The sequence below is a fragment of the Sminthopsis crassicaudata genome, chromosome 3 (assembly GCF_048593235.1).
Source record: "Sminthopsis crassicaudata isolate SCR6 chromosome 3, ASM4859323v1, whole genome shotgun sequence".
Taxonomy (NCBI): Eukaryota; Metazoa; Chordata; class Mammalia; order Dasyuromorphia; family Dasyuridae; genus Sminthopsis; species Sminthopsis crassicaudata.
This window is the reverse complement of record NC_133619.1, coordinates 443,024,762-443,050,627: the sequence shown is the minus strand read 5'-3', so window position 1 is coordinate 443,050,627 and position 25,866 is coordinate 443,024,762. Positions and strand designations below refer to the sequence as shown.

The 25,866-nt window shown below is 33.2% G+C and overlaps 1 protein-coding gene across 4 annotated transcripts in view; it reads left to right on the top strand.

Moving 5' to 3' along the window:
• The window catches only part of UBR3 (ubiquitin protein ligase E3 component n-recognin 3), a 280,583-nt gene that overhangs the window by 156,481 nt on the left and 98,236 nt on the right, over positions 1-25,866 (top strand). For all 4 annotated transcript variants that reach the window (XM_074303157.1, XM_074303159.1, XM_074303158.1 and 1 more), the window contains 4 exons: positions 3,421-3,509; positions 13,986-14,135; positions 18,943-19,076; positions 24,685-24,795. In XM_074303157.1, coding sequence (XP_074159258.1) covers positions 3,421-3,509; positions 13,986-14,135; positions 18,943-19,076; positions 24,685-24,795 — 484 coding nt within the window. The remainder of the gene's footprint in view (positions 1-3,420; positions 3,510-13,985; positions 14,136-18,942; positions 19,077-24,684; positions 24,796-25,866) is intronic.

Genomic DNA, 25,866 nt, shown 5'->3' with positions numbered 1-25,866 from the left:
CCCCCCCAATAAGAGGTGCCAAATTGAAAGTAGTTAAGGAGTTTTGAAAATAGGCTCTATCTTCCCAACTCATTCACTGTTGCAGGAAATAAGAGGAAAGAGACAGAAGCCATGTGTACTCTCTTAACAATTAATTTAATTTGCCTTGATTCGGAATTTTATTTCCCAGCCATCATTCCAAAGGTCTTTCTTGAAGCTGCAACCTGGCCAAGGTTGGAGCTTAGGAAAGAAACTTTTAATTGTTGGTAGGGGGTCTAGAATGCCAATCCAGAAAAATAGGAGAGTGTGCTAAAATAAAAGGTCCTGGGACCGAGAAAATTCAGGAGTTATTTTTCTCACTTGTAAGGTTAGGTAGGAAACTGAGAGAGAGAAGTAGGAGATATCTAGGCTTTATCTCTCCATGAGCAGGTAAGTGTCCTGATGCTAAGGAAAAAAGTGAACAGTTTGAAATTCTCTGTCTTTGTAGACAGCCTCGTGAGCATGGAAAAGCATAATTTTGAGTCTGCTACAGTGAAAAGCTGTGATGAGCAGCTCTGTTCTAACACAGGATGACAAAATCAGGGAAACCTGAGTTCTGTTTTAAATGTATAGGACAAGCTTGCTCTCTGAGAGGGCTGAAAGTTGCAGCTCCTTTAAGAGCCATATAAAAGGTCTGGGAGGGATATGGCCCACTTGTCCAGATTGCCAACAAAGTATAATTTTAAGAGTTGATGGGAAACTTTTCTGAGATTTGAGAAGATTAAGATTTGTGTCCTTTAATTTCCCCAAGAAATTACAATACCCCAAGAAGGGGACAGGATGGGAGTATTTAAATGGCATGTTGCCAAGCCACATGGAAGTGGTCTGAGAAGAGAGAGGATGCGGGAGAAAGAGATGTTATCTTACCCAGTGCTTCCTGGATGTTGAGGGCTCAGGCAGGAACTTGAGGGCGGGGTAGCTCATCCTGAAGGAGAGATCACTTATCTCTGTCTAGGGAGTAGCAGCCGGCTAGAGACATATCTCTAAGCTCACCCCAATCCAGTGATCTTTCTCTTTATGGCTACAGTCTGACTATTACAGTGGAGTGGGAGAGAGGCTCAACAGATTCGCTTATGTTTCTCTGGTTATCTCCCCAGAACAAATCAAAGAGAGTGTTGGCCTGGGATTCCTGAAAGGGTTGGGGTCGGCCATGTGTCTCCTTGGTCTGGGAGGTGGAGAGGGGTGAAAAAGAGATACTTCCTCCCATGTATCTTGGAGTTCAGGCCTGAGGGCCGGCTTTCTGATGAGAGAAAAAGGGATTAGATATGCCTTGCAAAAGAAGGTTTTTTGTCTCTGGAAGCAGTTTTCGGTGTGTCTAGATTGAGGGCAGGTAAAAGGTTTTAGTTTTCCAACTTCTTGCAGTTTCTCTCTTATCTTTAAAGACAGAGAGTGAGACAAAAAGAGACCTTTTGTCAATTTGCAGCAATTTGTAAGGAATCCTGCTGGAGTATATGCCCTAGACAATCCTAAAGACAATCCAAGCCTGACTAAGTGGCTTTGGATGTCCATTGCAAAATAGGAAAAGAAAAAAAGTCTTTTACCTTGTCCAGAGTTCCGGATTTCCTGGTCCTGCTATCCCTAAAAATAGACTATGACAAAGAGAGGACTTTTTGCCTGAAATGCAAGTAGTCTCCATGGGAGAAATTTGCCTGCAACCCAGACTCGGTCTGGGTGCCCACTATGTTTTAGAGATAGGGTGAGAAGGAAGAAGGAATGCAGATATTCTTCCTGGAAGAATACTGTAAGAACAGCTGAAAACCCAGAGCTCTGAAAAGGTTAGGGTTCTGTTTGGGAGGCAAATTGTGTCTAGTTTTTGAGGAGTCTCGATCAGGGAACCAATTGATGAGAACTAGATAAGGGGTGCCTAAATGAAATTAGGTTTAATTGAGGTCTAGTGGCAAGTTCGGGGTACAGGGGGTCAAATAGAGCTCCCCTGCAACCCATTTTTATTAGGTGCAAGGATACAGAGTTAAATGAGGTCTAATACGGTGCAAGAGTCCCCTATAAAGGAATTTACGGACCCGAAAACCTGGATTAAAAGAGGTTTATTATGGGGTTTGGAAGTAAAGTTTAATTAATTATTGAGGGTAGAGATAAAAGGGCACTGGAACCACAGGTCCAGTGGGCAGAAATCCTTGACATGACCAGCGTAAGGATGCCATGTTTGGAATTTTTGCAAAGAGTTGACTCCAGTTTAGCCCTTTTTATAATGGGGCTTTTGATAATCTGAAGGGGCTCATGGGTGGTGTCCCATATTGGCTTCTGGCTTGAGTTCCAGCCAGGGTTAGAATTTGAATAGAATTCAATGGGTTTTTTAGATAAGGAGGAAACTGTGCTTGGGGTGGGGCAGAGTCCTGGGGCAGAGTCCAAGGAGCTTTAAGAGTTTGGGGGTTTCCTCATCAAGAACTCAAAATTTAAAAAAGAATGCAAAAATAATAAATTTACTTAAAATAGTAGGGGATCTTTGGTAGGATATCTTCTTCATTAAGAAAGACAATAGAGAAAACCAATTGATACTAATGATAGATTATTTTGGACATGAAAGAACACAAAGTAAAGGAGTTGTTGAAGGAACAGTAGGAATGACAATATAGATACCACCTTTTGAGAAAGAGAAGAGGAATATGAAGATGAGAACTATGAATTCACAGCATTTTAAAGGAAGCATTGAATTGGGATAAGATCCAAATATAAACATGTTTTCAGCATGCAAAAGATTTGTTGAGGCACTTTTTTGGTCTCTTTGGAGATTGTAAAAATCATTGATCCATGATGTAAAGAAGTAATATAATTGATTATTAAGCTCTAGTCAATCAGAACCTTCCCAAATTTTAATGATGATAATGTCCCAAAAGTTTAGTGCAATTTGCTTCTTTAAGCCTACAGTTTAAATTTTAATAAACTTAGCCTGCACTGAGTCTTTTGGGTCATCTTACATGAGCATTTCAATGAACATAGTTACCTCCATTTCTTTTCAGTCTATATTCCAATTTATATAGGGGATATATTATATAATTATGAGTATTACATAGTAATGATTAAGTCTCCACTTTCCATTAATATGTTTCTGAAAGGACATAAATATGGAAGTAATTAAGTTTAGTTTGGTTATCATGATGAAATAATATCCTAACTGTATCCTGATCAAGGCTTCATTTCCTGTAGGAGTCTTTGTATATGGCTATGATAACATCTGGAAAAACCGTTCATAGTGCATTAATAAATAAATAAAATTTAAAACACCCTGAGTGCTTACCACAATTTTCATTGTCTTCATTTTAGGAGAAATTAGTTTCCTATTTGTGAGTTTTCTAAAACCTCATTTTAATTATAGTGACTATATTATCAAAAACTGCTGGAGTTAGAGATGTGATACACCCTTTCTATCTTTGTTTAATTTAGGCGACAAAAGGCTAGAGAAAGACAACAGAAGTTGCTTGCAGAATTTGCTTCCAGACAGAAAAGCTTCATGGAAACTGCTATGGATGTTGGTGAGTTTTAACTTATTTAGTTTTATGTATAATTATAATGCCATATTTATGTAGAGCCTATAGGTTCTAGAATGAATTTCCTGATTCCAGATAGTACTGGTAGATCTGTAGGTTCTGTGTTGGTTTCTATATGTCCCTTCAGGGATCCAGGGACAATTCCAAGGAGTTGTGATGTATTTTTCTAAAGCTATCATTCATGAGACCCCCTGGTATTTTCCATGATTAATAGATAGCAGCTAAGTAGCTAAATCTAATTAGCTTTTGGTTAGTAATTTGGTGTAGTAATAACATAGTTGATATGTATTTTCTCCAAGTTTATGATAAACTCATCTGTCAGTACATAAGCTATAGGAAGGTAGATTCAAGCTTTGGAAATACAAGTGGCTAAGAGGTTACGGATCTTGGGTATTGGAAATCTTATTCTCCCCTATATGAGGTTGTTAGGTCTTTAGGTAACTAGGTATGATATAACATATATGCTGAACTCCTCATAGAGTCTTGAAGCTATTTTTTTCTCAGTGCATCTAGTTTTTTCTTGATTTCAGTTCCATATACTGAATCAGTTATTTCAAGGATATTGTTAGGATGAGGATGCCACTGGGAAGAACAAAATCTATTGGCTCTCTGAATTTCATAAAGTTAGAAAGGAGGAAGGACACTGAAGCTAGGGCCCTTCTCCTCTGTCTAAGCAATTCCTTTTTAGGGACTTGACTAGATGCTTCTGCTGTTTAGTTGCCAGATACTTGAATCCTTCTTTAGACCCAAAAGGAATGACTTGGATTTTTTTACCCAGAACCAGTAAACTTGCTTTGCAGAATTATTCTCTTCATCCAATAGCTTTCAAAGATTTCTAAAGTCTAATGCCTGTAACTGATTAATCTATTTGTTAGAGATGTCTTGGCTTTGTTCAAACCTTGTTCCCATTTCTGATTGATTGACAGATCTTATTCAACAAATGTATCAGAGCATAATATCTTGTCACTTGTTACTTTAATTTGGCAGGCTAATTTATTGACTCTGTTGACTGCCATCCTCACTTTAAAAGAATTACTTTTTTTTATCCTTTCAAAAATCAAAGTGAGATATAAACTGAAATTATTTAATTAAAATGAACAAACTGAGTGGATAGGAGGGAAAGCTTGGGTGTTATGTGGAGGTATCTGAAGAAAATGATCATTGATATGATACCTTTTCATAGACAGAAGTATAAGGCTTCTCGTAGTAAAAGTCAAATTATTATGTCATAATATAAACAATCATTAAGAAAAAAAGAATTTAAAAGATAATCTTTCTTTTCATTTTTCTTTTTATCTTAGAGGTTTTCAGAAGACCTTAAAACCTGTCAAACCTTAGATTTGATTGTCTTATGGGACAATCAAATGCTTTTGATTGGGATGAGTTAATGAACCCATCCTGGCAGATTAATCTAGCATCTTGTTCATCTGATTCCTCTCTTCCCCAATTCCTTCCCTTAAATTAAGGGGTTTTGTTACACATATAGACACTTCTAATACAGTCCCTAGAATTCTGATTCTTCAGCCTATAATGGAATACATTTATTAAGTGCTTACCATTGTCAGATACTGTGCTAAGTGGTGGAGATAAGTGGAAAAAACACAAAGAAAAATAGTCCCTGCTGTCCTAAGACTTTGCATCTAACCAAGAAAGTACACAAGGAGAAGCTGAAAAAAATAGGGGTGGGAGAATGAGAGAATGCCCAGTATGGACATATAATGATGATAGTTGAGTTGAAATCTAGCAGAGTAGCTGGTAGCAATGAAGAGATAGCTAAAATTTGAGCCCTGTATAAAGAAAAGCTACAATTGGATGGGAGGGAGGGAATAGCTCTCCTCTCAGAAGGACAGAAACAACTGATGATTTTGATGGTGTGAATACAAAAGCTGGGAAATCTCCATCTAATGAATTAATTAATAATTAATAATAACCATAAATCCCTGTTCCTTCAGTTTACCACAGTCACCTGTAAGGATGGTCACACTAGATCCCATCATTACTCAATAAGTATTTTAGCTTTCTAATTAGAAACTCTGACATTCTTATACCTCAGTATATCTTATTATTATTAGCCTCTTCTCTATGACGCATTTTTTCTACACTGTTTTTAATCTGCATTAAGACCTCCAATTTCTCTATCCCTCAATATTTTCTCTGTTCTGATATTCTTGGTCTGAATATTTAGCCATTTCAACTCTACATTGTTCTCTCCTCTCAAATCCCTTGCTCCTTCATTCTGTTGCTGCTTTTCTCTTGCCAGATCTCAAGTCTAATTGTCTGCCTTTTCTGATCCTACACATGAGTTGTTCAGTGCAACTGGAAGAAGTCTCACACTGATGCCAATTGGACTTATCACAAATTCATGTATCTAGCCTCAGCTAGGCCCTTTCTACTACAAAGCAGTCTTTTTTGTTTTTTCCTAATTTATTCTCTTAACTTCCCTCATTAGAGCACTGAGCCTTGAGTCAGGAAGATAGGAGTTCAAATTGGTCCCAAACATTTATTTGATGTGGGACCTGGACACATCATTTAACTCTTACCTTCCTCAATTTCCTCAACTCTAAAATAGAAGTAATAATAGCATAGACTTCATAGGCTCGTTGTAAGGATCAAATGAAACAATACTAATAAAAGTACTTAGCATAGTGCTAGCGTGCAGTAAATGCTTAATAATTGCTTGTTTTCTTCTCCTTCCATATTTTTTCCCTCTCACTTTCTCCTCATACCTTTCTAATTTCCTTGAGTCTTTATAGTATCTTCTAATCTTATTAATAACCAACCCAAACTTCAAAGTTAGAAATTCTTCTCAGCCTATTTTCTGCATTTGACTACCTCTATCTCTGAATTATTGACTGGTTCATCTCCTATCTGTCTTACTTTCTCTGTCATCTTTGCTTGTTCATCATCCATAGCACATCTCCTAATTGTGGATGTTCCCTAAGTTTCTGTCTTTTTCTCTTACATGCTTTCTAATGATATTAAATAATATCATTTATTATCAAAATTGAATGGATATTTCTGAAAATTTGGGTGTCAGATTTATAGATTTATATATATCTGTCACAGATCTAGACATTTAGTCCTGATTTTTTCCTAGGTTTTTAACTTCAGTATTATCCTGAATTTCTTTCTCACTCATCTCTCATTGCCATTCAGTTGCCAAATCTTGTAGTTTCTTTTTCAATTAGCAGTAATCACTCCTCAGTTAAACTTCATTGGCTATGATATTAATTTTATAATTTCTATCTTCACAACATCTCTAGCATCTATCATTAGTTTCTACTAGGAATCATTTTAGTTCACACCTTCATCATAACTGGGCTAGTTATTACAAAAGCTTTCTCTCAGTTTTCTAGCCTCTAGTCCCTCATTTCAATTCATTACACACATTTTTGGTAAACTAATTTTCCTTAAATATTAATCTGCTCATGTCTGTATCTGGCTCAACTCAAATGACTGCCTGTTGTTTCTGAGATCATATGTAAAGTTTACCTTTAAAAATCCTATGCCACTTAGCCTTAACCCATCTATCAAGCTTAACTGGGCATTATTCCCCATCCAACTCTTTGAGATTATGCTAAACTGATGGTCTTCCTTTTACTATTTATACACAACAGTCCTTTAATCCTTTTGTCTTTGTCTTATCTACATATTTGAAATGTATTTCTTTCCGGTTTTCTGTGAGTGTTGGCCATCATTTGAAGGTATTAACCTCTGAGGCTGGAAGAAACAAATCTGATCAGAAGGGGGTTAGGGATGATGCATTGTAAACTAGTGCCAAGTGTTTAAAAGGAATTAGGCATTAGATAGAGAAGATGACAAGCCAAAGGGGTCTCTAATGAGGGGTATTTCTCTTAATAGAGCCTTCAGAAATATCAAAGTGAAAGTGAAGGCTCATCTTACAGAGAAAAGTGTCCTGACCTGACCAAAGAATTATCCCTGTGCTGGTTGAAGTCCATAAGGTGGAGGGGAGGAGAGGGAACTAGGGTGAGTTGTAGAGAGCATTAAGATCAGAGCCCTCATTCTTGGTTGTGTAGTTAGAGGGGCAAAGCAAATGGTTTAAGAAGTTTTAGGAGAAAGCAGTTGACCTTTTCTCTACCTTTCCTCAATATTGAAGATACTAGGCAGAGTGAAGTGCCTCAGCAGTGTGAAGTGCCTCAGCTACTTAAGACACTTGAGTCTTGAGTCAGGAAGATTTCAAATCTGGTCCTAAACATTTATTAGATGTGGGACCTGGACACATCATATAACTCTTGTCTTTAAGACCATACCTGGTCATTTTAGTTTCATGGCATTGCTTTATTGTTGTTGTTCTTTCCATTTATGTTGTCGTATTAATTCTATATGTTTTTTCCTCATTCTTTTTGCTTCACTTTATATTCATATAATGCTTCTCTGTATTCACCATTTCTTATAGCAGTAATATTTCATTGCATTCATGCATCACAATTTATTTAGTCATTGCTTAGTTGATAGATATCTGACTTGTTTCCAGTTTTTTGCTATCACAAATAGTATTACTATAAATATTTTGGCATATAAAGGATCTTTCTTTTCGTCATTGACTTCTTTTTGGGATATGTTCCTAGCAGTAGAATCTTAGGATCAAAGGATAGTGTCATTTTATTTGTATAATTCCAAATGGCTTTCCAGAATGTTTGGATCAATTCAGAGTTCTACTGACAATACCTTAAATATATTAACTCATTTCATCCCCCTAACATCCCTGGGAGATAAGTGCTATTATTAACTCCATTTTACAGATGGGGAAACTGAGGTTTGGTGATCTGCTGAGAGTCACACAGCCAGTAAGTATCTGGGGTTAGATTTGAACTCAGGTCTTCGCTCAAATTTCAGCTTTCTATCCACTTTATCACCTCGCTGCCCAGTGGTATATTATTAAACCACCAAAAGAAATTTATAAAGGTACAAAAAATACTATCAAATCATTTGGAAGAACTAGAAATCTTTAATGTTGATAGAAATTTTGGTGATAGTATGAATTCATCCATTCTGGAAAACAAAACTCAGAAAGTTTAAAAAATGTACATTCTCTTTGTCAGTTATGTTACTCATAGACTGCATTCCCTGTCCCCATAAAATACTTTGGAAAGGGAGCCATATATACAAACATTTATAGAAATTCTTTTTGTAGGAGGCCAAAATTAATTAAGGATGTATCATCTTCTTGGGGAATGGGTAAAAAATTGTAACTTAGGAATATAAGGGAGTATTTATGGGACATATGAAATAATGAAAGTGACAATTTCAGAGAAAATTTGAAGTACCCTTAAAAACTGCAGATTGAAGTGATCAGAATAAGAGCAATTTATATAATAACATTATAAAAACAAAACAAACCTTGAAAGACTTTAGAACTTTAATCAATGCAGTGATAAACCATACATCCAATTGGATAAAAGTAAAACATCCCAGTCATTTCCTATAGAATGATGATTTAGTTAAAGTGCAGAGACTTATTTTTGGATAGTTTATAATGTGGCAATTTGTTATGCTGGACCATGTAGGTATGTATTGAGGGATTTTTTTTTTAAGAGTAGTGTATGGAACAAATTAATTTTAAAAGAATTTGCTACTTGAAAAATAAATTTTTAAAAATAAAAATAAAATAAAGGGAAATCATTACAAACATGTAGAATCAAAGATGGGAATACCTTATCTTTTGAGTAAAAGAGGTCAATTCCTCTGTTTTAATGATGTCATTGACAAAAAAAGACTTCCATATATATACCAAAATAAATTTTTTTTTCATATTCTTTGAACATTTATCTGTTTGGGAAGGGTTTTTGTTCAATATATTTCTGTTAGCTGTCAATGCATCTTGTATATCAGACAAATACCGTATCAGAGACGTTTGATAGATTTTTTTTTTCAGTTGACTGCTTCTCTTTTCATTTAATCAAAATTTAATTAAATTTATTAATTAACTTTTTTTTTGGTCAAAAATTAATTTTTTTATCCATAGTTATAAAAGGCATGTGATAAGCTTCTATTGTGATTTTGAAATTATCTCATCTTTAATATTTAGGTCATGTAACTATTTTGAATTGGTACGTGATGTATGTAATATGTTGGTTTAAATTCAACCTCTACCAGGCTGCTTTCCAGCAAATGCTTATTTTAGACTAAATTCACCAAATTGCTAGCTTTAAAAGCACAATTTACAAGTAATTGGCAAGACTGTTTTATAATTTCAAGATTGATTTCAGTTATTAATTTATCAAAATTTAATTTTTATAGCTGATTGGCTCCCAAATGGCAATAAAGGGAACTTTATATAAATTAACCTTTAAAGTAGAATTATATTGTTTAGAAATATGAATATTGAAGATAATTTATAAGTGAGTTTAAGATAATGATTGTGGAATATTTTTTAAAATGGAAGTAGATGTTTTCTGTCTCTTACATATTACTAGTAAAACAGATTAAATATTAGCAACCTCATCATTTTAATATAGTACATTGTTTTCAATGAAGAGTTTCATGAGTACCAGGTTTTAGTTAAGGCAGAGTGCTTGAATTATTTTGACACATTGTGTCTTTTAGAGAACTTTAAAAGAATGTTTACTATGGCAAGATGTGAAGTAGCAGTCATAAAAGTTGAGACTTTAGTTTGCTGAAAGATTTTATGTTTATTTAAAACTGTGTGTGCAGGTGTATTATCTTATTTAGGATAATTACCAATTTGACCACTTATTCTCTAAATTTTGAGATGTTTCTCATTAAAACAATATTTTTAAATATTCATTTTGTAATAGGTACTTTATTTCTAAAAAGATGTATTAATATGACTTGAAAAAAATCACATTGGATATCAGTTATCAACATCATATATTAATATCAACAATTGATATCTATTGTATGTTAGAAGTCATTATAGAGCCTAAAGATTGAATGGATATGGCAACTGAGTAACATTTGCATATGTAGACAAGTCAAGGTAGTTCCACAATTTAAATTCATCATTTTTGAATAGAATGTCCCCATTTTTTCATATATTGCTTTTCATCATTGTTGAATTAGTAGAGAAAATTTAGCTACCAGAACTTAATTTCTTCTCATTTTTGTTTATTATATTCAGCTAAAAGAAACAATTCATTTTTTAAATTTTTTTATTTCAAATGCTTTTATTTGATCCCTTCCCTCCCCTTAGAATACTATAATTCCAGGATCCCAACCAAATGGCAAGATAGATTAGGTAATTGTCATGAGCTCTCTATGCCCAAGCTCATACATAAAATAAACAGCTGAAAAACTTATACCTCTGGTTCATTTAGTGACTAGCAGCAAACCGATCTTCCCATATTGCATGAGGCAATGGAAAAGAGTGTTTGGTTTTTAAGAATGCTCACTAACATGGAAATATAATATTGATACATCTATAGGGGAAAATAGCAATACTTTTCCATTCATTTCCTGGGTGCACAACAATTCATTTTTTTAGTCATATATATTCACATACTTTTTTTCCCCAAACTTTTAGTCTTTTACAAAACGATTTATGTATATTGTGACTTAGATATGTAGTTTTAAAAAGTTTAATTTTATTAATCTATATAAGAATGTATCTAATAGTTTTGCTTATTAAAAATAGAATGAATATTTTAATGTATATTTTTTCAAATGGAAGAAATAGTAATATTTCTGAATCTTTTCAAGCTCTTAATATAATTTTATAACTTAATGATAGACTTGAGTCTGATATTTGTGTTAATACACAAAATCATCTATTATGAAATTAAGTAATCAGTAACATTTATGTTATTTTATTGTAAATCATGATATGCTACCATTAACTATGCCATTAAAAATTTAAAATTAAGATTTAAATAATAAATAATTTTCTACTTAGTTATAGAAAATAATTATTGAGAGGGAAGACAAAACATTGAAAACTCCATCCATTTTAGTCTTATCCCTTTAGAATTATATTACTCTAGAAATAGCATTAGAAAAATCTTTAAAAAATTTATTAATATATTTCTGATTTTCTAGTATTCTGTCTTCAAGGTCAGTTGCTTTATGTAGACTTTATATATCTGTTTTCAAAGTTGTTTAATTTTTTCCCACTAATTTTCTTAAACTCAAGTATTTTTGAATTCCATATTTATAATCATGTTTTTTCAGAGGCTCTATTCTTTTTTTTAAGTGAAATTTTATATTTTTCAGTTAACATAATTTATTTTCTTCCTAACATCCCACCATAGTGAAATAAATCTCAATAAATCCAAAACTCATACAAATATTCATTGTAAAGCAAGACAGATTCCCATATTGATAATGTATGAAAATGAGCGCCTTATTCTACACCTGTAGCGTGCTACCATTTTTTTTTTTTTTTTTTTCAGAGAGTGGGGAAGCATATTTCATCATTGGTCTTTTTAAATTGTGATCAGCCAATTGATTACAGTTGTTAAATCTTTCAAAGCTGATTTTCTGTTCTTGTTGTATAAATTATTTCCTAGTTTTGCTCACTTCTTTCTGTATCAGTTTATGCAAATCTTTCCAAGTTTTCCTGCATCTTTCCTTCCATCCATCTGATAGCACATCTATTAAGAGAAATTATTCTTTGTGACTTTTAAATTGTTTGTTGTCGTATTTATTTTTTAGTAGCTCAGATTTCCAATCTCCTAATTTTTACTCTACTTTTTTCACTTAAAAATTGTATTTCTCTTTGGAACCATTCTGGATTTTCCTATTTTTGTTCAATGATCTCTGGGAAGCCACAGATTTATTACCTTGCTCTCTTTTTTATTGAGAGTTTTAATTTCTATTTCCTTTATAACATTAAATTTTCTGGCTATTTAAAAAATTCTTATTTATTTTTTACAAGACAAGTTGTGTGTCTGCATATCTGGTTTTTATCTGCTTGGAATCTAAATTTGTTATCCCCAAATTTATCTATGTACTACTATTCTATCTTTAAGGCCCCCCTGCTCCCCATTCCCAACCCTTAAAATTTTTTTTTTCTCACACTTTCTTTTTATTATCTATCTGAGTCCTTTCCTTTCACTGCTGTGGGGGTACTTTTTTTTCTTTTCTTTTCTTTTTTTTTTTGGCACAAGGTTCTAAGGCAGTTTTAACCTCTTCTAGCTGGTGATTGTAGGAGTTTTTCTGGTCTCTATCTAAAACTCTGGAAGAGTATTGATTCTCTGTTAGCTTTCTAGACTGTTTTACCTTACATAAGTATTTTTCACTTCTAGCTGGCTCTGCATTTACCCCTAACTCATAGTTGCTTCAAAACTTCTTTTATAGTCATGTGGCTGGGCAATATGTGCCTTCTTGTAGAGTGTAAGGTTCAGACAAGGTTATTGGTTTGAGAGAATTGTAGAGGCTTGAAATACAAACCTTCTAATTTTTTGCTGGGAGAGGGAAGAGTAAGGGTGTGTGATGGCCTGGGTCTGACTTAGGTAATTTGCTTTAATAGGTCAGATTTTGGATTGAAATGAGATTTCCTAAGTCTACTGTTAACAGAAGAAGCTATATATAGCCAGTGTATGAAGGATATTTAACATGGATATTAAATGAAGATACTATGTTGATTAAACTGAACATAACTTCCTAGTTGGTCTAACTCAGAAGCTTGAGAAACTTTATTAATAACTTTTCTCAAGTCAAGAAGGAGAGTTTTGGTACTTTTAATACTTTTAAAGAAAGGAATCTAGCTTAACCCCCAGGGCCTTGGGGAAAAGCTAGCCAAACTTACATGACAGAACCTTAGGAAAATTGCTTTTAATACAGAGGTTAGGGTGAATGGGAGGTTTAAGTAGGTTTAAGTAGGTTACTACTTCACTGTTATTTCAGAAGACTTCTTGTATGTATTTCATCATCTTCCCTTGTGGATGTTTATATAGATTTGGGATATACTTCTTGTTTGGCGATTGTTGGGGTAGATGGGAGGTAACTCACATAATACATCTGGCTGAATTTTTGTATTATTTGTATTAAATCCAATACATTGATTAACATGTATCTGAGTGTCACATCTATATAAAAGAATACAATAAATATTTCTTCCCAAGATCGTCTGAGTTTTTTTAAAGTCTGCCTTCTAAGACTTGGAGAAAATCCTCAAAATGATAGACATTTCTTTTTAAAGTTTTATATATAAAGTTCACATTCTTCATTTTTAGTACCAGTTTTTAAAAAAGAATAATATAAGATATACCGAACAACATATGTAATCTTAAAATTCAAATATTGTATATTCTTTGGTGTCATAATGTCAGTATAACTGTCAGTTATTTTCATTATTTTGTAAACTTTTTTCCTGAAAAAAATTTTTACTTTAGAAAGCTTCTATCATTGCTTCAGTTATGAAGTAGTGATCTTATCAGTACCTGATATTTGAGTTTTACTTTTCTACTTGTTTCTTTATAAAGATGCTTTCCAGAAATTTGTAGATATAACCTTTTCTCCTCCTCTCCCCCCTTGCCCCAGATTCTCCAGAAACTGATATTGCTATGGAGATAGTGACACCAGAACAGCAAGTCTCTGAAGCAGTATATGACTGTGTCATCTGTGGACAAAGTGGCCCGTCCTCTGAAGAACGACCCACAGGGTTGGTTGTGCTTTTGCAAGCCTCTTCAGGTACATTTTTTTATTGAGCTACATCTCAGAATCAAAATAGTTATTAACTTTTATTATTTTGAAAGATCAGATGTGGAATTAGAATTCCTAGGCTTGAATTCTGCCCTTTAAATTTTAAATATTTAAATGTACATTGGTAAATCACATAAACTCTCTTAGCCTTAGTTTTTTCATTTGGAAAATGGGAGTAATAATACATTTACTACCTATCGCAGTGTTATAAGGGAAATACTTTGTAAATCTTAAAAATATTTAAATTATTAATAATTATGTTATGCATAGACACATATGTACACCTACACATACATGAGTTCTAATTTTTGTTGTTGCACACCATTCTATATGTCAATATATCCAAGTCCAGATCTGTAAATATATATATACCAAAGCAATACTTCATTTTTATATTTTGTTTTTGGTTTTGAATCACAAACCATTTCTTTAGTATAATGAAATTTCAGAATAAAAATTCATTTTGAAGAACTTATTATCAGTATTCTGTAAGATATTTGAAAAATGAAACAATTTAATACATTATTTAATTCCTCCATCCTCATCCTGCCTCCCTTTAAAAGTTAAAATATTTTAAGGTTTTCTTTAAAACTCTAGGTCCAATATCTCTGGAATGTCACATATTCCATTTTGTTAAAAATAGGGCCATGTTGATATCAAGTATGGGTAATGTCCCAAATATCCCATAGTGGAACTGTATCTAAGTAGAAGCTGTGCATGCTGTGGTATGTTTGACAATTTTGATTTTCCCTATTTCTAAAGCTATAGTTCTTTGAAAAAGCATGAAGCATTTCTCAGCATTCTTCCCCAGCATCCTTCTCTTTGTTTTGCTCCCTCTCCCCAAATGTATTTGGAGATAATGATATCTTTTTCCAATTCCTAGTTATAAGAAAACCAGTTAAGTATTATTTCTAAGAAGGATCACTTGGTTAGGCTAAGATGCTTGAAGACAAACAGTTAGACATTCTTCCTGAATATTTGAATTGGCTCGTTTGGAGTTGAAAGTTTGGGGTTCAAAGCCTGTAAAATTTATTATGGCAGGATTTTCATATTCTGAAATTATTTTATTTTTTCTTTACTATTTAATGATTGACTAATTTGGATCATTGTTCTGGCTTTCTTCCATTCTATACCTTCTACAGATAGAAAAAAAAACAAACAAACTTTAGTTTTAAATATTGTTTAAAAAAAACCATTTGGCAACTGGTTTTTCATAGCTCTTAATGCTTCTTCCCCTTCAAGACCCCTATTCCTTTTTTTCCCCTTCCATCTCTCACCTCCTCTTTTGATGACTTTCCTCCTCAGAAAACTTTGAGCAAAGACTCTTCTCAAAGGTTTTCTGTCCTGATCCTCATCCATTTTAGTATACTTAAATCTTTAAATGTTATGTTACAGTTTTTTCCCTCCACATAATTATCTTTTCTGCCCCAAACTACTTATGATTTTATATATATAAAAGCTATAAAGGTTTTATATATATGTAAAGGTGTATAAAGGCTATTCCTTGTGTGTAAACTTCCCTTTAACAATGCATATTCACAACTATTATGTAATTCATAAAACTGCTTGAGTTAGAAGACATGTAACAGTCCTATTGGCTTCTCGTAGGATCCACAAGTTGAATGAACACTATTTGGTAAACTATTTTTTTGACTTGTTTCTTTCTTTCTTTTCTCAATAGCATTTTATTTTTCCAAATACATGTAAAGATAGTTTTCAACATTAATTTTTGTAAGATTTTGAATTTTGAATTTTTTCTTCCTCCCTCTCTTTCTTACCTCTTTTCTCCCCGAGAAAGTAAGCAATCCAGTATAGTACATGTACAATCATTTTACACATATTTCCATGTTTGTTATGTTGCATAAGAAAAATAAGACCAAAAGGGGAAAAAATATGACAAGGAAAAAGCAAACAAACAAACAAAAAAAAGATGAAAACACTCTGCTTCAATCTTCATTCAATCTCCATAATTCTCTCTCTGGATGTGGATGTCATTTTTCATCCCAAATCTATTGGAATTGTGTTGGATTGTTGTATCATCAAATAATCTTGCTGTTACTGTGTACAGTGTTCTCATGATTTTCCTTACTTTACTCAGTATCAGTTCATGTAAGTCTTTCCAAGCTTTTCTGAAATCAACCCTCATCATTTCTTGTAGAACAATAATATTCCATTTCATTCATACACCATAACTTATTCAGCCATTCCACAACTGATGGGCATCCACTCAATTTCTATAGTTTTTTGCCACTACAAAAAGGGCTACTACAAACATTTTTGCACATGTGGGTCCTTTCCTCTCTTTTATGATCTCTTTGGGATATAAGCCTAGTAGTAGCACTGCTGGATTGAAAGGTATGCACAGTTTGATAGATCTTTGGATATAATTCCAAATTACTCTCCAGAATGGCTGGATCATTTCACAACTCTACCAACAAAACATTTGTGTCCCAGTTTTTCCAATATTACCTCCAATATTTTTCATTATCTATTCCTGTTATCTTAGCCAATTTGAGAGGTATGAAGTGGTATCTTGGAGTTGCTTTAATTTGCATTTCTTTAATCAATCATGATTTAGAGCATTTTTTTTTCAAATGAGTATAAATGGCTTTAATTTCTTCTATTAAGTGAATTTCTGATGTTAGCATTCTCCTCCTACTTGGAAAGAAAATTATATGTTTCTAATACATTTATTAAGAGTCTTTTCATAAATTTTCAGAGAATATGGAGAACTAATAATTGGTTGTATTCTGTGCAAGAAGTAGGAGTTAAGCTTGGAGTCAACAAGACATATTCAGATCCTGCCTCTGAGGCTATCTTCTTGTTAGCCTTATTTCTGCTTTGCAAATTTGGGTGACTCAGTCCCAAAAAGTTGAAATTAAGGGCAATGAAACATTTTGTAAAGATATTGCTTTTTCAGATACTTTACAGAACAAGTTAAACCCTTAAATGAATTTACTTTACCAAATAATTTAATTTTATTAGTGTACTGCTTTGTGATTATAAAGTTTCCTTTTATAGCAAGTCTTAGATTTAGCTATAGCTGTGTACCCATATAAATATTTCTTATTTATAAAAACATGTTTATAAACTATTTTAAGGTTTATAAAGTGCTTTCTTCACAACAAATCCATAAGATGCATAGTAAAGATATTATTGTTCTCACTCTACAGATGAGGAATTTGATAGATTAAATAATGTGAATAGTCACACAACTTTTTGTGTCTTGAACTCATGTCTTTCTGGTTCCAAAGTTCACATTATTTTGAACATTGTAAACATCTCATTATTGACCTTATTTTCCTTGTTTTTTTAGGTATTCTTTAGGTATTTATGTGAACAGAAATATTGTGTAATGTGATATCTGCACAATCCACTTTGACATTTTTGAGTTACAAAACAAATTTCTCATTCATTCAACTTAGCATGCTTTTGTATAAGTATCATTCCAAGCAGTAGTTGAATCAAGAATATTATCACACTAGAAAGGACAGAACAATTTTCATGCCTATAGGGAAATAAAATGTTTGTGGAGATTTTTTTTTTTTTTAAGTCAGGGCTAGGAATTTGCATTGACTAGGGTAAAGATTGTTATGTGAGACTCCCATTTTGCCACTAATTTTTGTACACATATGAGTTCTGGTTAAAGTGAACCAACAGTATCCAATAGATCGAAGTATTGTTGGGAGGTAGTTTCACAGAAGTGCAAAAATAAAAAAATAAAAAAATGCCTGAAGAAGTTACCTGGGAAGGGAAAGAGACTTACTGTATTTTGCCATACGCTTACAGTAATTGTATTTAATATGCTGACGTTAATTGTTGCCAGCTGCTGGCTGCCTTTGTTCTTGTTGGAGCTGCTATAAATTCACTTGAAGTACCATGATTGTAGTTGCTGTACTTTGGGTGTGATTCTGATAGTAGTTAATAGAAAACATATTGACGTATACTTATAGCCTCCTATTTCAGAATCTTTTGGCTCTAGTTTTAGTATTATTTATAAAAAGGAAAGCTAGAACAGTTTATATTTTTGAAGTATTTTACTTAACACTGAAGTCCTAATGTGATGACCTCAGAGGGCCTCTGTTCTTGAAGGTTATACTTTGGAGCATAAGTTCTGAGCTTTGAATCTGGACTGAACAATATGTTCTTCATCTGTCACATAAGAATAGCTAACTTTAGAGCAGCTTATCACCAGGAAGTTGGCTTCAGGGTGATAAATTTTTCAGCTACAGCAACTAAAGAAACCTCTAAAAGGGCAGTGGAAGTATCAGTAATAACAGAATTGATCAGATCTTTGAAGTAGCAAAGGTATAAGCTCCTACTATGAGCTCTTTTTTTTTTATCATTAAAATTGTTTATTTTAAAAACATATGCATAGATAATTTTCAACATTCACCTTTGCAAAATCTTGTGTTTTGCAAACTAAAGCAAAGCCTTAGTTTTTTCATTTGGAAAATTTTCAGTGTTATAAGGGAAGTACTTTGTAAATCTTAAAAGTATTTAAATGATTAATAATTATGTTATGCATATACACATATGTACATTTACACATACATGAGTTCTAATTATGTGTTCTACATTTTTTTTCCTTCCCTTCCCCACACCCCTTCCCTTAGATGGCAATAATCTAATATGTTAAACATGCAATACACTAGAAGTATTTCTAATCTGTATTTGGGGATGGGGGTGGGATCAGAAATTGAGGGTTATAACAATAATAATAATAATAATAACTTGTCAATTTCATCAGTTTTGTGATTTTGTTTATTTCTGCCTACTTCCTTTTTATTTGTAGTCTTAGGGCAGTGCCGGAATAGCACAGAGCCAAAGAAGCTGCCAACCACAGAAGAGGAGCAGATATACCCTTGGGATACATGTGCTGCAGTGCATGATGTTAGGCTTTCCCTGTTACAGCGTTTCTTTAAGGATGTAAGTACTTATACAGTTGAATAGTACTCTATACTCTCAAGTTGGGTATATCTTCCCCTGTCCCATTAGCATATGATTTTATAGTTCTTATTTGCAATATAAAATGGTATTTTGATGTGAAATCTAGAAGTTTATTTTTTTTAAGTGTAGACAAGTTTTCTATAAGTCTTTTGTATATTTAATTTGATTATTATAATTAGATTTCAAAATTTTAGAATTTATCACAATAGATTTATTGCACTAGCTACTGCAGATTATTCCTTTTTCAGATTTCAAAAGACTTGAAGTATCCCTCTTTTCTCAATTCTCCACTTATAGTGGTATGAGCTAATGAACTGCTGAGTATTATAGGGGTACACATTACAGACCACTCATGAGCTGAAGTAGGCATGAGAATCTGACTTCCCAGTTTATTGGCCAAAGATAAGGCTTTTCTTTTGTCATAAGGGAGACAATAATAAATGAGAGGCAATATTATGTAATGGAAGAGTTTTTGATTAGGCCTTGAAAGACCCAGATTCTAGTACTAATTTTGCTATTTATTAAATGAGAAAACTTTGGAGAAGTCAAATAACTTTTTCTCAACATCAGATTCTTATAAATAAAATGGAGATAATAGTATTGGCCCTTCTAATCTTGTGAAGATTAAATGAGATAATATGCTTTGTAAGCTATAAAACGTCATTATAACATACTAATAAGTATGATGATGGTGACTTAAAAAGAAAAAAAAAAATTAGAGCGGTAATTTCTTTTTTAGTTTTAGGAGAGTCCAGTAGATATAGAGAATGGGATCAGAGTCATGATTGGAAGAAGTAGCTTTGGATAAGAATGGGAACACTTCTTCCTCTGAGAAAAAGAGAATGGGTGGGGGAAAAAATCTTAAGAAGCTTTGCTGAAAGCTGCTTATCTAGGAAGAGAATTAACAAATGTACTAACACTGCAAGCTTGACTTTGTGAAGGCTTATATTCTCCAAGGCCCTTTAGAGTCCAGTGGGCAGTAGAAACAGTCTGAGGTGATAAAGGTGAGGCAGTAGTAGCTTGTAGAAAAGAAGAAGCTCTTAATCTATATATAGTAGTATAACTGTACATTTATTTTAAATTTTTTTTATTAAGCTTTTTACTTACAAGATATATGCATGGGTAATTTTTCAGCATTGACCCTTGCAAAACCTTTTGTTCCAACTTTTCCCCTCCTTCCCCCCACCCCTTCCCCCAGGTGGCAGGTTGACCAATACATATAACTGTACATTTAAAGAAATAGTATGGCGTAATGAATAAAATCAGTGATTCAACAAGCATTAAATACCTACTATGTGCTAGGCATAGTTAGATCCTGAAGATATGAGTACAAATAATGGTTTAATCCCTACTTAGAATGAACTTACATTATGATGGGAAAGACAAATACATATTATAAAATCCATGTATCTATTTGTATTTGTGTATGTATACATGCATTTATGTATACATACATATACATGTAGGATAAATGCTAAGTTAATAAATATTTACAAATAACATACAAAATAAAATACAAATAAAACCCTTGTAACAAATATGCATAGTTTAGCAAAAAAAAAAAAAACAAAAAAACACAAAAAAACAAAAACTCCTGTGTTCTTCATATCCAGCAATGCCACTTACTTCTTTTAATGGGACAGAATTTCCCAGATGGAGATATTGCCTTTGTCCTTACATTAGATACCTCATCCTCTCTTGATTTCCTTTAAGACTTAATTGAGATGTTGTAATGTTCTCTTCTGTAAATTATAATGTTATCAATTATAACAATTATAGTGTTCTCTGGGAGCAGGTTTCTTGCCGAGCTTCTGGAGGCAGCCTTAGTTTCAGCTCAGTTCAATAATCCAACAATCCCAAATGCAACCAGGAGTTAAAGTCCAAATCCTTTATTTTCTCCTTCAAAGTCTTGTCTCTTTTCCTGGGCCAGCTTAGCTTTAATAGAGTCCTATCTCTCTCCTTGGTTCCGAGAGCTCTCTCTGAATGTCTCCAGTCAGCTTCAGCCTTTCGTCCTCCCAATGTCTCCAGCCAGCACAAAGGTGGAAGTTGGAATGAATCTTCTGCACCTCTAAGAGTGGGATTGTGGGCTTCTGTGGGCTTGTGGGTCTGGCCCTGAGACCTTCTTTCTTATAGTTCTGCCCGATATGTGAATCTCCTTGACTTGTGAATGTCTTCCTTATATATGCTCTCTAAAGGTGTGAGCTCCTTTAAAAGTGTGAACTAAGTACATAAGCATTGTCTCTATCAGTGACTTAGCACCTTGTTTCAAGTTCTGGCCCATAACAAGATGTCCTCTTCTATGGGAAGTTTCCTGATTCTTCTAATAGATAATGTTTATTTTTCAAATAATTTTGTATTACCTGTGGGTTTTTACTTTGTTATTTTTCTAGCTTTTTTAGTTGTAAGGCCAATTCATTGATCTTTTTCTCTATTTTATGCAAGTAAGCATCTAGAGATATAAAATTTCCCCTTATAACGGTGTTGGCTGCATCCCACAAATTTTGGTATGTTGTCTTATTATTGTCATTCTATTGGATGAAATTTTTGATTGTGTCTATGATTTGTTGTTTCATCCATTCATTCTTTAGGATTATATTATTTAATTTCCATTAAATTTTGGTCCGTTTTCTTCTGGCCTTATATTGCATGTGATTTTTATTGCATCATGATCTGAAAAAAAATTCATTTACTATTTTTGCCTTTCTGCATTTGATTTTGAGGTTTTTATACCCTAATACATGGTCAATTTTTGTATAGTTCCATGAACCGTTGAGAAAAAAGTTAACTCCTTTCTGTCTCCATTCAATTTTCTCCAAAGAGCCAAAGTTATACCTAACTTTTCTAACATTTTGTTTACCTCCTTAACTTCTTCCTTATTTATTCTGAGGTTTGATTTATCTAGTTCTGAGAGAGCAAGGTTAAGATGCCTCACTAGGATAGTTTTGCTGTCTAATTCTTTTTGCAGCTCTCTTAACTTCTCTACGAATGTGGATGCTATACCACTTGGTGCATATATATTTATTATTGTTATTGCTTCATTATCTATGGTACTCTTTAGTAAAATGTAGTTTTCTTCCTTATCTCTTTTAATTAGATCTATCTTTGCTTTTATTTGATACTGCTTTTTTTACTTGACCTCTGAAGCATGATAGATTCTGCTCCAGCCCTTTACCTACACACTATATGTATAACTATGCTTTAAATGTGTTTCTTGTAAACAACATATTGTAGGATTCTAGCGTTTAATCCTGTCTGCTATCTGCTTCTGTTTTATGGGAGAATTCATCACATTTACATTCATAGTTAAAATAACTAATTCTGTATTTCCTGCCATCTTATTTACCCTAAGCTATGCTTTTCTCTTTCCTTTCCCTCTTCCCTCCTCCCACAGTATTTTGCTTTTGATGATCAGCTCCCTTGGCCAACCCTTCCCTTTTAGAGCCCCTCCCCCTTTTTTACACCTTCCCCCTAATACTTCTGTTTTCTTTCTCTCTCTCTCTCTCTCTCTCTCTCTCTCTTTATTTAACATTTATTTATTTATTATATTTTAATAGTTTTTATTTACCAGATATATGCATGGGTAATTTTACAACATTGACAATTGTCAAACCTTTTGTTCTAATTTTTCCTCTCCTTCCCCCCCACCCCAAGATGGCAGGTTGACCAATACATGTTAAATATGTTAGAGTACAAATTAAATACAATATATGTATACATGTCCAAACAGTTGTTTTGCTGTACAAAAAAAAAAAATCGGACTTTGAAATAGTGTACAATTAGCCCGTGAAGGAAATAAAAAGTGCAGGTGGACAAAAATAGAGGGATTGGGAATTCTATGTAGTGGTTCATAGTCAACCCCAGAGTACTTTCACTGGATGTAGCTGGTTCAATTCATTACTGCTCTATTGGAACTGATTTGGTTTATCTCATTGTTGAAAATGCATCCATCAGAATTGATCATCATATAGTATTGTTGTTGATGTATATAATGATCTCCTGGTCCTGCTCATTTCACTCAGCATCATTTCATGCAAATCTCTCCAGGCCTCTCTGAGATCATCCTGCTGGTCATTTCTTATAGAACAATAATATTCCATAACATTCATATACCTCAATTTATTCAGCCATTCTCCAATTGGTGGACATAGTTTCCAGTTTCTGGCCACCACAAAGAGGGCTGCCACAAACATTCTTGCACATACAGGTCCCTTTCCCTTCTTTGAGATCTCTTTGGGATATAAGCCCAGTAATAACACTGCTGGGTCAAAGGGTATGCACAGTTTGATAACTTTTTGGGCATAGTTCCAAATTGCTTTCCAGAATGGCTGGATATATTCACAATTCCACCAACAATGTGTCAGTGTCCCTGTTTTCCCACATCCCCTCCAACATTCTGCTTTATCTTTCCCTGTCATTCTAGCTAATCTGACAGGTAACACAGAATGTTTTAAGCTCTATATACACATACTTTTTAGTCAGAATGCAAAGAAGTGAATCCATTTATTTAATCCTAAAATTATTATATGAATTTGTCAAAGCTTTTTTGCTTGAAGCTCATTTGCATGCATTTTTTCATGGAAGAATATGTAACTTCTTCCATTTAGGAAGGTCACATATATTGTGAAGAAATAGGAGATATTTTAGTTTGTACATTATTAATTCAAGAATTTTTGCTTATTGATTTAGGACTATTGGATTAGACTCTCCAAGAGAGTACCCAATAGTAGGTTTTTTTTCTTTTTTTTTCTGAGGCAGTTTGGTTTAGTGACTTGCCCAGGTTCATATAGCTAGGAAGTGTTAAGTGTCTTTAGACCGTATTTGAACTCAGGTCCTACTTAGCTGCCTCCTAGCTGCTCCACAATAGTAGATTTTTAAAGATAACAAATAAGTTGATATTTTGTTTTTAACTACTTTCACGAAAAGAATATTACTTACATTTTAAAAATGTAGTGCCAAAGAAAGGAGCTTGTTCATTATATTATTGAATGTTAATTTAAAAAAAAATGATCTTCACACCAAAATTTGCTGGTACTTCAAAAGCATTTCTGAAATGTAGCAGGAAGATAACCTAATCTCCTGTACTTTTTCTGACTTGCAAACAGTAGAAGGCTACTCACCTGCTGTGCGTATTTGATTTATGCTGATGTACATCTTTAAATCTGTCAAGAAAATCATTTTTTACTCAGTTTTCTCCCAACTATCTTCATGTTTCCCTCCCACCCTCCCTTCCTTTCCTTTCCTTCTTTTCTTTTCTTTTTTCTTCTTCCCTCTTCCCTTCCCCCCACTTTGACACATCTAACTGCAATATGTTTATCGTTTAGATAAGTTTTGTGGAGTGACTATTTCATGGGAGATACATATTCATATTTTTAATAATCACAGAAACTTTAGAGCTAACATTTATAATACTTCATTTTTAAAGAGAGATTAACTTGAAGGTAGTTGTATCCTGCTTTATGTCATAAAAATACAAATTATAAAAGTTGAGAAATATGTGATAATTTTCTGTTTTATATTAATATGTATAAAAATATTGCTTTAAATATGTGTATTTTTACAACTTGCTATATTTTGCTTAATTTCTAAGAGTTCCTGTCTCCAGGCTGTATCAATTGGCTGGGAAGGAGGTGTTTATGTGCAAACTTGTGGCCACACATTGCACATAGATTGCCATAAATCATACATGGAATCATTGCGGGTAAGTTCATTTGAGAAATTACAAGAAAAAACCCAAAAACAATGGTGTGGGTTTCCTTTTAAGGATAGGAATATTTCAAGATATTTACTCTAGGCTTTATAATCACAGTGATTGCTGAGGCATCTCTCAGATGTAGAGTTTTAATGGAATAGGTTTATTTTCATCTTTACAGTTCTTATCTAGTTTAACAAACATTTATTGAACAGAATGGAATTGATTTGATTTGGCTTCCTGCTCTTCAGGTTATTGTTTGAGAAAGAGGTTCTGTTAAATTGCATTGTTTGTCATAGGGTTGAGTCATAAAATCTTACCTGAGATGTTTCATTGTTTCTTCCTTATGCTGTCCTAAATACCCTTCACCTACCTCTTTAAGTTTCCCCAGAGTATTTTGTATTTCTCCTCTGCCTCGCTTATTTTCTCCTTTGTATCATAACTAATTTTGTCTGCTTTTCAGTTTGATATAGAGGAAAGGGCATTGTTTTTGTACTCGAGAGACCTGGATTTGAATCCCAGCTTCAGTAGTTACCAAATTCTATAATATGAGCATGTCACTTAATCTCTTTTAGCTCCAGTTTTCTCATCTGTAAAATAGGAATTATAAGATCTTTAATATTTACTTATAAGATTGTTATGAGGATCAAATGATGTATGTATGAAAACCTTGAGTAAATATCAGTTATTATGATCAGTAGCAATAATATTATTATATTCTAGATTATGAGTTCCTTCTGGCCAAAGGATTATCTTTTCAATTTTGTTTCTATGGCTTTCTTTGATCCTTTGCTTAGTAAATGTGTAGAATTAAATTCTTAAACCACAAATATGTGATTTATATAAAATGAAACAAAAGTAATATAATATTCTCTTTATTTAGTTATGCATTTATGTTTGAAAAGCTACACTCCTGACTTCCACAAAAAGTCTGATTTTATTTTGCATTATATAATTTTTTACATTTTCTGGCACTGCTTTTGACTTTGTTTTGTTGAATGGGATTGTGAAAATAGCAGATTCCTAAATACTCAGTTGCTTTGTTCATTGTGGCCAGTGATGACTGCCAGCAGATTTTAG